General features: G+C 38.2%; 1 protein-coding gene across 1 annotated transcript in view; it reads left to right on the plus strand.

Moving 5' to 3' along the window:
* PIK3C2G (phosphatidylinositol-4-phosphate 3-kinase catalytic subunit type 2 gamma) overlaps positions 1 to 12880 on the plus strand; it is a 209812-nt gene that overhangs the window by 163330 nt on the left and 33602 nt on the right. The window contains exons 26-28 of the mRNA XM_059816945.1: positions 2486 to 2678; positions 3233 to 3354; positions 8021 to 8129. Coding sequence (XP_059672928.1) covers positions 2486 to 2678; positions 3233 to 3354; positions 8021 to 8129 — 424 coding nt within the window. The remainder of the gene's footprint in view (positions 1 to 2485; positions 2679 to 3232; positions 3355 to 8020; positions 8130 to 12880) is intronic.

The following is a 12880-nucleotide window of genomic DNA, read 5'->3' on the forward strand; positions in this document are numbered from 1 at the left end:
TCCACCACCGATCCTTAGGATGAACTTTAAAAATGCTAGCAGAAAGGGGAATCAGATTACTGCAATGTAGTGAACTGGGTCAGTAAACTAATCCATGCCAAAAATAAACTGCAAAATTAAAAAAGATAAGATACATGGGTTTGATGTACCCCCCTGCTCCATACATAGTTAGGAAGCAGCTTTTGGGAGGCTGTGGGAAAGAGGGTTTCCTTAAGCCAGTTTGCCCTTGAAAGAAAGTACAAAGAACCATAAGCAGAGCTGTTCTACCTTGCTGTGAAGACACGTTCCGAGATGTCATCAGAAGAGCAAAAAGACCTTTCCAATTCTTTGTTGATAACGTGAGATGAGGATTGCTTAATGTTTTCTGTTCTAACAGGGAGGACTGCCTACAGAGAAAACAGAATATCAAGAGAGGGAGGAAACAACATATACTTCTGTTGTTACTTTGTTTTAAATGTAATCATTTAAAAGAACTCACAGGGAAAATCTGCAACAATGACAACAAAAAACTCTGTTTAGGTTTAAAGTATGTGATTAGCAATCTGGCTGTTAAAAGTATTTTAGAAGCTTAATGGACCCATGGAAAGAATAGTGGTTTTCTAATATCAGCTGTTCTGCATAGTGATGATGTCTGAATTAATACTAGTTTAGAGGCTGAGGCCTGCTTTATGCGAATTAAAATGCACTGTATTTAGCTGCAAAGTTAACATGCCTCTTACAGTAATATTGCAAATTCCCTAACTGCTTTGCTATAATATGGCCCAGTTACAGATTCTATAATCTAAATCATGTCTCAGTAATTTAGGAAGTGTTTAAACTGTGCATTAAATTAAATATACAGAAGTTAAAAAGGAAAAGTTCACCACAGATGCAGCCTAATTAGTCAGCACTGAATTGATTTTGTACTAATATTTTGAAATGAGATTTGTTTTCTTGTTTTCCATTTGAGTGTTAATTTGTGTCATTTATTAAATAGTCTGTATGTTTCCGTTTCTGGAGAATGTAATTAATAATTAAGATAATTAATTAACTGAATCAATTCAGAGATATCTTTCCTTGTATTACATTAAGAAAAACATATACATCTTCTTTCCTCAGTTTAGTACGTCTAATTGGTGTATGATAAATTCACACAGTATTTTGAATGAATTCTCAATTTTGGAGGGGTGAGCTGGGGAGCTATCTGAAGGTAGAATTTTCTTTTTGGTATGGTTGCATCTGTGAAGCTACAGACTTTAGCCAGAACATCTGAGATGATGAAAATTAGGCTAATGTGGTGAATAGAGTTGATTTCAATTGATTGCAGTACGCAATCCAACCCCCTCACAGAAACCCATAAATAAGAATTTAATTTAAAATGACAGGTGAAGCATTTGCTCAGCTTTGAAGAGGAGATGATGAAGGTGGTTAAGAGTGTTGTAAGCTCATTAGATATAGTCCAAAACTGGAAGAAAAAAAAAAACAGAAAAAAAACCCCCAAAACACAAAAACCTTGACAATTTGGTAGAGGTTTGCTGCCATATGGCCTGAAACTAATGGGTTGTTGTTCTATAACATCAGAACCTATCCAGAATATCTTCAGAGAGCTGTAGAAATAAGCAGGGAAATAGGGAAAAAAAAAAAAAAAAAAAAATAGCGTCACAAGTTAAATAGATCTTAACCAGCAATTGAATTCAAAAGGGCAAGTGATTTCTAATGAGTACTGCATCTTACTCTTCAAAGACCGGTGACTATCTTGCAAGTGTTATTTCTCAAGTCAAGTTCACTATGATGTTAAAACATGTTTACAGTACACATCTGCATGTATAACTAGTTAGTTTTTTATCTATTGTGTCTTGTCTGATGAAGGATCTTAAAACTCCAGGAAATTAGAAGTATGTTCTGGCTTTCCTTGCGCAGGGATGAGATGGGGGAAGATAGGGGGAGAAAATTTCTCTTTCTTTTTTTTTCATCTTAAGCAGCTCCACAGGGATAGAGCTTTTAAGAGGTAGAGCGTAGAGGATTTAGCAACCCGTCATGCACAGCTAAATTACGAATTGGATGCAAGAGCCTTGCACAAACACACGTAAGTCCGTGTGCGGTTAGTGTAACCAAAAAAAAAGTGCTAGGGCACTCTCTCCTAGCTGTCGAAATGAACACGTGTTGTTCCACCCTGGAACTCCTCAAAACACACATGGAAACGTTCTGTCCATCTCTGTTGTCTGAAAGAAGGCTGATGGTATCTAGCTCATGAAGAATAACTACGCCAAGGTAAGCCATGAGACAGGCTATGGCAAGAGCACTGCTTTAAGCAGTAGAGCTCAGGGGCTGGATATGCTCTATTGCTGCAAATAGTGGTGACTGGTGTGTATGTGGGTACATGTTCGTGTGAGGTAGGTTTTAGAATTTGGGGTTTTTTGGTTCTTGCATCCATGAAACCAAGGATCAAGAAATGGAAACAAAACAGATGCATAAATAGCGCCTCTTCTGTTTGTTTGTTCTTCAGGAAAATAAGGGAAAGTTTGGAGTGCTTTCCTGTTAAACTCAATAACTTGATCCACACGCTTGTACAAATGTCAGTGACAGGCTTTGCAAAGCCTCCAGCTTCAGATACTGTCCCCCAAGAATGGATGATGCTGGACGCAGAGAAGTCAATTGCAAGAGCCACCATTTTGGGGTTCAACAAGAAGTCTGACTCCGTATGTATTATGTTCTTTTCTTGCCCTCATTTGCCTTGATCTTTAACGACTGTTCTGTGAGCTTATATGCTCTCCTTCCTCCTTTATAGAAGATGTGCTTGTGACACATTAAAAGGATCACAGGATGAACAGCAGTGCCGTAAGCTACTGGAGAGAAAGAACACCAGGCAGACAGCTATTAGCAGGAGAACAGTTCATGCCTTATAGTGAAAAATAAATCAAGAGCTAATTAAAGCATTGAGAAGGAAAGCATGGCACAAAATTAGGAAGCCTAATAGAAATTGGAGGCTGTTATATGATGCTTTAATGCTGCATTATTAGTTTTCACACACTGCAGTGATCTTTCAGTGTTTGAGTTGTATGCTATCCAGAAAAGTTTCTCTTTCTGTGCAGCAAAAACTATAAATTACAAACTGAATTCTCTGGCACTTGGCACTACATTAAAGAAAGGTTTTTCTGTGTTAAAATCACCCTATATTTTCTCTTGTACATTTTTTTTAAATGTGCCTCTCTGATAATTTCTCTTTTCTGCCTCTCCCTTTTCCCCAATACAGCTATATCTAGTCCAGGTGGTGCAAACCTGCAATGTGGTCACTTTTGTGGAAAAATCATTCGACCAGTTCTCAAAACTTCACAGCCATCTCCAGAAGCAATTTCCATCACATGCCCTCCCAGAGTAAGGCAGCATATTAGCGAATGTTATTCTGCTGTTAAATGGTTCTCTCTGTGCACAGATAAAAATTTGAGAAAATGTACAGCAGGCATATTTTTAGAAACACAAAGGCAATGAGACATATTCTATCAAGCCTTCCATTCAGCCCCAGAAGAAACTGAATCATAGACCATTGTGACAGTCTAACTTTCATATATTTTATTGTTCCTTTTTAATGGGAGGAGAAGGGGGGAACAGCTTGGGCCTGACACAGCTATTCCTGAAATCAAAGGGTAAGTGGTATTGACTTCATTAAAGGCACAATAGTGCCTTTAATAGTTTTTATTTTCTGCATGATGCTGATCAAAAGTCGTAGCAAAATCCATATATTAAGGCAATGTAGGAATGTTCACACTGGGTCAGAACAGAAACAAGGCAATCTCTGACACTGGCAGGTGTGATCAACCTTTTTACAAAAAGATGCACATACTCCCCAGCTGAGAAACAGGCAATTAAGTGTATGTACTTATCCTGGCCCCAAAACGCGATACTTTGTGCCTCTCATCATTCAGCGTAATATCTCTTGAAAAATATGTTATCATTAGTTGCAATAGTTCCGAATATTCCTTTTTATCCATGTGCATGTCTATTCCCGCTTTTCATATTCTGAATCTTATTTTTTCACAGTTTCCTGGGACAGTGACTCCCACGGTTTATTTCTGTCTTATGTAAAACAGCTTTGCTATATGTAATGATTGTCCATGGATTTGGTAATACAAGTGGAGTTATGTATTCTACAAATATCATATACATTATACTGTATACACCATTGAGAACATAGTTCTCTTAAACAGAAACGGTGACTCAACTCCTACAAGCCCCTCTTCAAGCTCAATCTACAATAAAACATAAAGCTGGCCAAAAAGACAAGCAATTTACTTGAACCAAGCTGAGATTCAAGTGATATGCTTGAAAAATAGCAAAGTCTTTGAGGTTTGACCTGAAGTAAATAGCTGCAAACAATACGGTTTTGACTTAAAAAATGAAGTCCATGAATTTTAGATCCAAATTTGATATTCCCCCAAGCTTTTGAGAGCCGTTCAGTTAAATGGCTTTAGGTTAGTTAATTCTAGAGAATCTTTCTCCTACCTGAAGGGATTTTAATTGACTCCAATTTGACTTGTTATGACTGGTTTGCAGCAGTTGGTGAGAATCGAGATTTCACTAAACACTGAAAGTGCTTGAATCATGGTTTTGATTTGGAGATATTTGCACACTAACTATTAGGTTATAAAACAAAATATTTAACAGGTACCTGTTTATGATTTTTTCCTGTGTTGAGCAGAGCCCTTTGAAGGAAAATATATTTCTCTTTAGAAACGCACAGACCTCAGAAACCCTGTAGTGAATTTCAAAAATTGTACTAGCCATTTTTCAGATAAATCTACCTGTAATAAAATCCCTCACAACGTTTTCACTGCAAAAGAGTTTCAGAACTCACGGAGGGTTAATCTGCATATAGTAAGGCTGTGTGTAAGAGCTCCAGAGTTTTATTTTCATAACTCAGTCCCAGCAGTAACCTGTCACTGTATGATCTTTCCCCAAGACTATGTTAAAGTAATTTGTTTTACGATATTTCTTTATATGTATGTTCTTTAATGTTAAAGTTTTTGTTTGTTTTCTAACAGAACTTTGTCAGTTTGAGGTTTTTCATGTATTCCAAATTTTATTCTAATAATAAAAACCTGATTATTTCTTTATAGGAAGTTATCACTGGAACTGCCATACCATATCAGACCATTAGTCTGTCTGTGTGTTACAAAGCTCCAGCTCTGGCTGATGCCAGATGCTTCAAAGGAAGGAAAAAACCTTGTTCCATAATGTAACCACAAAATCAGTTTGAAAATGTATGATTTAAAAGTAAAATGTGTACTATTACTAGAATAATTGGAACTGCTAACAGAAAAGACTTGGTTACTGCTTTGTATTGATTCATGAAATTGTATATATTCATGTCTCATTAGGAGGAAATAATGCAATATGAGTTTGCTTCATACAAGTGCTAAATACTGGCTATATTGCAAGAAACTAATGGCAAAAGCTCAGAGTTCTCAGCATCTGAATTTTGCTATTGACATGTAAACATTCAGCCTATATTTATAAGTCAAAGCTGCCCTAAACAATCCCTTGCACTCTAGCACCTTTCCTCTTATTTGGTTTCAGACAGAGTATTAATTGTGTTTCATTATTGTTTTTTAAAAGGCCAAAAATCTTTTCACCCAACAAAGCATTTAAGTGACGTAATTTATACATAGAATGTTCTTCAAGCTAATTAGTAGGAAATGGAATCTGCTATGCAGGATGTCTGCGCGTGGCACAAGTTTATATTTTTCTGATCTACTTAAGGCAGATGCGAAGCTCAAAATCAGCTGGGGAAGTTAACCTTTTCTAACACAAGCATGTTCACAAGCGCAAAGTCAGTTTCGGCCATAGGCGCAATTCAGCAAAAGTATGAAGGGCTTTTAAAGAAGTGTTCAGTACTGCCACAACATTCATATTGTCCTTCACTGCAGCAGAGTTATTGGTGCTATCAATCAGCAGTTTCTCTGTCCTCTGTTTGGCCACTGTGCTTAGGATGCATCTTCTGAAGGCCTACATTTTACAGCCAGAGTCCTCGCTTTGTGTTATACAGTCTAATTAATTTTCAGCTGCTTCCAAACAGATCCTCCCTACCACCTCTTGAAAGAAGTTCTTTTTGTGCCCCAGAGGAACACAGAACATTCACAGGCTATCTGTGTGCCAAATGACCTGAGCTCTATTTTTATCTGTGCAGCTCATATATGTCACGATCCTGGGTCATATCATTTCCCCCACCTCATTATGTGTCCTGCCACTGTAATTTCGTGAGGCAAGAATCGCCTCTTACTATTCATTTGTACAGCGCATAACTGAGCCCTGGTCTTTCAGGGCATATACATAGAATATGCTGCTGTCATCCTGGCTCCTTGCTGTTTTAATTGCAGACTGAGTGATACCAGTGCTGAGTTCTTCCTCAGAAGTATTACACAAGATGAGTAAATATCTGTCCGCTCCTAAAAGGAATTACAATATCTTTTTAATCAGTATTCTCTTCGTAAAAGGCCTTCTATTACAAAACAAGCTTAATAAAGCCCAACCCAGCAGGTTTAAATACAGTTCATAAAATCTAATTACATTGAATTTCTTGGTAACAAAAACTGTGGGTTAATCATCTTCAGTCATTTTATTTTCACTAGGTGAGGCTGCTATTTGCCATTTTTACAGCTGGGTGGTTTGCAAAGCTGGCCAGTGTTCCTCTCTAGGGACGGGAATCCAGCGCTCCATGTGTTGCTATTTGGCTGGCCTTTGAAAAGCTGATGACATCTTATCCCTGAGCTGTAGAATTGGGTAAAACCTGTTCAAAGTAGGATCTGACCAGGTGCCTTTCAAAAGGCCAGCCAAGTGTCTCTTTTCAGTGTGTTGCACTGCTAGATGGCTGGCTCTTTAGTAATTTGTCTGAAGCCTTCAGATATCTCTTGAGATCTAGTGGATAAACAAGTTTGTACCAGAAAAAAGAGGTTTGTAAACAAGACACCGTTAACTATTTACAGTGGTGGTGTAACATGAAATACAACCAGATCAGAACTTCTGCCTTTCTATATCACATAGATTAGAGGACATAAAGTATAATATTCATTATGAATCCCAATATTAGCAATCGACATCACAAAACCCATTAAATGCAATTTAGCACAGATAGCTTTTCTAATGATCCTTCAACCTGAGAGAGAAATAGTCCTTGTCAGGGCAAGGTTAATATAAATTGGTTATGTGTATTGTTAAAAATCTAACCTTTTGACTGATCTAATGTGCATTGTCTCTAAAATGCAAAGATGATTCAAGTAAAAAAGATGTGGGGTTTTGATGTTTTCAATCACCAAAGCATTTGAAAATTGACATAACACCATCCTATGCATATGTGGTTTATTTACTAAACTGAAATGAAATTCATCTTAATAAAAATTCAGCAAGAACATTACAATTATTATTGTTATTGCTTTTGTTGGGATTGATTTTGTTACTGTGACAATCATTTGTTTTCATATATTACTTTTATTATACTAGCACCTGAAATTACATATGGGATCAGGGACCTGCTCTGAAAAACTTATCTACACTCTAAATAGCTGAGGTAAAAAAGCAAGCACTGATATATTCATAAAATGCCACATTGTTGCTGTAAGGCTTTGGTATTCAGTATTCTGTGGTAACGGTTTGTATACTATGAGCCCTGCGCTGAGATCAGAGATCTGTTGTGCTGTGCACAGTGCAAAAAATGAGGAGGGTAGCGTTTTCCTGAGATCATAAAGGGCCAATTTTTTAAAGGTATTTAGATACCATAAAACGCAAGTAAGTACCTTTTAAGGTTTTTAATTTTTTTTTTAATTAATGATTTAGGCAGAAAAAGGGGTACAGTATGAAACAGAATATCAGCAAATTATTAGAAGAACCAGAGTCAGAGGGTAAACAATCCTCTGGACGCTGTACCCATCCCTTCCCCTACCTGCAAAACCGCTTAGAAAGTGTTAGCTTTCTTCTGTTAAGTAGAGCTGTAAATATTTTCAGCAAATACAGTACAAGAGTTAAACTCATGAACATTCTTCTTTTGCAGGTTTCCCCACTCATGGCATTTACCTTTTACAGATCTTGAACATAAAAGAGTGAAGGTTTTGAATATCTATCTGAAGCAGCTATTAAGTGGATCCAGGAAACTGGCTAATGTGAGCACTTCCAGTATTTACTTTATTTGTGTATGACTTTTAGTAGCATTGTTCCAAAAGAATCAGGAAGCTTTCCATGGCCTCGTTTGAAAAAACAATAAATTACATAAATGACACGTCTTCTAATGCAGCCGTTTTGAGATGGAGCCATTGTAGCATTCATCAGAACTTAAAACAAAGACAAGAATGACTGAAAAATAGTTTATTAGACCTGGCAGGGCATTTTTCAAAATAACTTCTCTTCCTTTGCTGCCATCCAAAAGTAGTGATTCACTGAATTTTTGACAGTAAGGAGTAGGTTCTGAGGAATGTAATGTCTAAAAAAGGAGTAAGTTCTGAAATATTTAAAAGTCTAATTTTGACAGTTTTTAAATGAAAAGTTCCATTCTTTCAGCCCAGAAATACTCTTCATTTCAAAATTTAGTTAACCTGTAGAAGAAATTGTTTTGCAAACACAAGACCAAAACCAGAATGTTTCAATACTATCAGAACGATACATTGTGTCCATTAAAATTCGTGTTTTCTCATTTTTTATTCATTATTGTTTTCTGAGATTCGATGTTCTCCTCCTGTTTCAAAATGGAACGTTGAATTGGTTACAAACACTGACTCTTCATTGTCTGGCCCAGGACAAAGCCTTATGCACCTCAGCATTGTAAAAGCCAGGGTCAAGAGCAACTAACAGGCCCCATGCACCGCGGTGGGATGTTAAATCATTACGCTGCATCACGTCATAAGTTGAATGCTCAATTACTGATAGTGACACCGGGGTCTGAGAGAAAGGAGCATCGTCCAGCAACCAGCAGTTGTCAGGAACACTGTCAGATAGGTGGGAAAAAACGGGTTTTTATGTTAGATCCTAAGCTTACATAAAGCCTAGTAAATGCAAGGGAGCCAGGGCACAAACTCGTGCGTTGACCCCGCAGTTTCATGGCTGGCATGTTCTCTAGCAGAGCCTGGGCCTCTGACAGGAGAGCCGTGTCATGTCCTGTGGCCTCAGGGCCATAGCACAAACTTGGGCTGCTTTGGTGTAGTAGCATGAAGAGTCTAGGATGCCGAAAGAGGGTATGACAGGATGTTTTTTCTCCAAAATTTCAAACACCTTGCAGGAGGAGAAAAATGCTTGCTGCCTAACTATATAACTTTCCCAGCTGTGCCTGGGTAATGGCGATCAAACAGGAAATTGTCCATATGTAAACCAAACAGGAGTTTTCTGAGTAATATGAATATACGTTCTGTGCCCTGAGTTGAAATTGAGAAGGTTTCCAAAGAGGATGGATAATATCTGTCTTACAGAGTTACACTTAATTTGGTATGGACAGCTGACTTGGGTGCTTGGCTGCCTTGACTGACCTTGCCAAATAAACTGCACAAATTGGGGTTAATTGTTGTACAATTTCTGTCACTCACGTTAGGGTTGTGGTTTTATTTTACATTAGCGCCTTTTGGTCACAGTTGAGGAAAAACTGCTATAAGCCAGTGACCTAGAAATGAAGAGCTCTGTATCTTCTGCTGTGCTCTGGGCTGCTCTAAGGTACATGGATTTTCCATTTGGGCCGAGCATTGCTGTGTAGAAGCCTAACCTACAGTTGAAAAATTAGACTGCTTAAACCCCTGGGTTAGTAATAAAAACATTTCCCGGTCATGTGCAGAAGCTCTCTTCTCCTTCCTGCTCCGTGGTCTGTAAATGGGCTAGTAATCAGCCAGAGCATGCTGCCTTGCAACGGGCTTCCTAATGCCTTTCCTTTATGCCTTTGCCTTTCCTAATGCCTTCTCCCTTTATGGACTTGCAGCATGCACCCGTGGAGCTGGGTAAGTTCTCCCAGCACATTGCTGCTGGGACACTGGGACACAACCACAAATAGGGTATTCAGAGGGAACTGTGGACAGATCTGCCTGGGGACATACACTGGTGTGGCTCTGAACCAGCCCAGTGGGGCTGTTCAGGCATGCTGGACTATGCAGTTGCTGAAAACCGTTCCAGTCCGGTACAGCCTATAGCGCTGAACCACGAGGAGAAGAAAAGAATTTTGTGCCTAAAAGGGCTGCACAGCTACTGGTGTGCTGGACATGGAGGGCACAATAATAAACGGAGTAATGAGCAGATTGTTTCCATCTGTAAAGTCCTATTGCATGCAGGAAATCGTCTTGCTTAACACCATGCAGCTAACCTGCAATTCTAGATGATAAGCTTTAAATTTATTGATACTCTATAAACATTGAATCATTATTTTTACTTCAATACTCTTCTCCTGCTGGGAGATGTGAGAAATTTCAAAAATACTGACGTGTTCTGACCCACTTAGAACAAGGAGACCAGTCAGGGGGTAATTTCCTTTGTATTCCCAGCTGAAGGCTTCTTTTTTACTTTTCCCTGTGGTATGACTCTTTTAAAAGTGTCATGGTGTCTCCTTGGTTTTACTCTGAGCAGAAAGCCAATCTAGGAGGTTTTCTTGATAAAAATAAATACAATTATTTTGTCTCTTCTTGTGTCTTGGACAACTTTGCAGTCAAATTTGTCCTTTTTCTTAAATTGCTAGGGAGCCTGACTGAAACCATTTAGTGAGTTGTCTGTTCTCAAGCATTACCAAACTGTCATTCCTATGAAATAGTAAAGCTATGTAGGAATAAATAATTAATTCAGAAATTTGTGAAGAAATCTTGTAAGAGCAGATGCCTGTAGAACAGGCATCTTTACTTTCTTGACACAGTAATTTCTTTCTGCTGAATTGTCCCTGTACGGTATCATAGTGGTATTGTAGCTTATGGTATGCTGGAGTATTGTCTGAGATGGAGAGAAGAGCTTTTATTTCGTTATACAGTACCCTTCCTATCACTGTAAACACATTACCCTGGTTGACCAGACACCGTTTTCAGCTCTGAAAAGTTTAGTCCAGTCCACACAGGACTGACTACATGCTTGGTTCTACCAATTAGGTAATTAAAAATCCTAGAAATAAAGAAAGAATTGGATTATATCCAAATTCCTTCCTCAGCCATGCCTTAAGTGCATACTTTTTAGTCCAGACTAAGTTCTGATTATGAAAATTGTGTTATAATTAAGAGTAGGTCAGAATGTCACTGACCTTTTCTGCTAATAGTTTAAACGAAAGACGAGAGGTGGAAAATAGCTGCCTTCTCATTTGCACTATAACTCAAATGGAATTAAATGTTTCTTTAAACACTTCCTTAAAGAATAGAAACTTCAAGCCACCTTTCTCTAGCTCTGAATTCTAGTGTCAGATCCAATAAATGCAGAAACATCAGCTGATGGAGATAGTTGCTGTTGGGCCAGTTTAAGTGCTTGAACTTGCTCATGCCCATCCCTATTCAAAGCATTTTTTTAAGTCTGTGGTTTACTTTGAGCATAAGCTGCATTCATTGACTTCCTCTTAGACATTCGTTGAAGAATTGCCTAGAATAGTAGTGCTTTTCCTAAATTCAGGTTAACACTTGGTTTTCAATAACTACACCACCAGGCTATATACATGAACAACAAACTATATTCATTACATCAATCACTCAAATGCAAAAGTTGATGCACCTTCATTGCCATATTGAGTCATTTAGGACAGGATCAAAACCAGGTTTCAGCATCTTTTTTTAGTTTCATTCTACTCCTCCCAAACCGGTGGCAATAAATCTGATCACACTGTAAGAATATTTAGTTTTGTGCCAGTTGCACCATTGCTGACTGGCTTGTCAGCTGCATGTGTTGAAATGCCTGGATCTTCTAGATCAGCAAGGCAACATACTCAACAATGTTTAGACTCCTGGAGTTTTGCTTCATTAAATGGCAAAACAACCAAGCGGTGCCAGCAATAAGAGGTGAAGCATCAAGAAACAATAAATTGAATGTTGGTAACATGGAGGGGGACAAAAATATACATTATCAAAGTGTAAATCAAATCTGTGACAAAAGGCAGCTGCTGCTGACCACTTTTACATTTTTCTTTATTTCACTCTTAACTCTGAGTGATGGGCTGAATGGAGATTGCAGCCCAAATCTCATAACATGTCACATAAATTAGGGCTGCCCTACTGGCTTGTCATTTTACTTCTGTATTGTAGGAAGGTTGTACACTCCCTGCGGACACAAAAGCAAGGTAAGGCACTATTAATTTAGTCTGCTTTTGGCCCTGGTATCAAACAGCAGCATTCACAAAGCTGAATGTCTTCATGCTTGTCTCGAAAAGACAACTTGCACCTGGCTTGGGCATTACAAGTGAAAAATCTTAAACTGAATCTAAAGCAATGTTTTTAACAGCAACCATGTGCATTTGGTACTGTCAGCCAGCCAGTAACATTCTGTGGATAATCTTCCCATCTCTCATCATTTAAAAGAAGTGGCATTTAATTTGTGGATATTGTTATTGATAACACAGCTCAGACACTAGATGTACATACTGATCTCGCAAAACCACATAGCCTTAAATAAACATATGTTATTTGTCCCACACCTTTCACATAGATTGGTTTTGTGTGCAAGTTCAGTGGGCTTGGATGTTTGAGAGGGTTTGTTTGTCATGGTGGGGGGGTGTTGGCAAACGTAATAGTAAGTGCAGGTGCACAGTAGGCTAATCAGTAAAAAGAAACAAGGTGTATTGCATTTTGACTCTATAAAAATTTTCTAAGTATCCAAATTAACTAATGACTTTGGGGCCAAAGATAAACCTAGTGCAAGCAGGTGAGCAAACAGTGAAAGTGTATCAACTTTGGATAGGTTATATAAACAGCTTTATGGTGACTTA

Source organism: Gavia stellata, chromosome 4 (assembly GCF_030936135.1).
Source record: "Gavia stellata isolate bGavSte3 chromosome 4, bGavSte3.hap2, whole genome shotgun sequence".
NCBI lineage: Eukaryota > Metazoa > Chordata > Aves > Gaviiformes > Gaviidae > Gavia > Gavia stellata.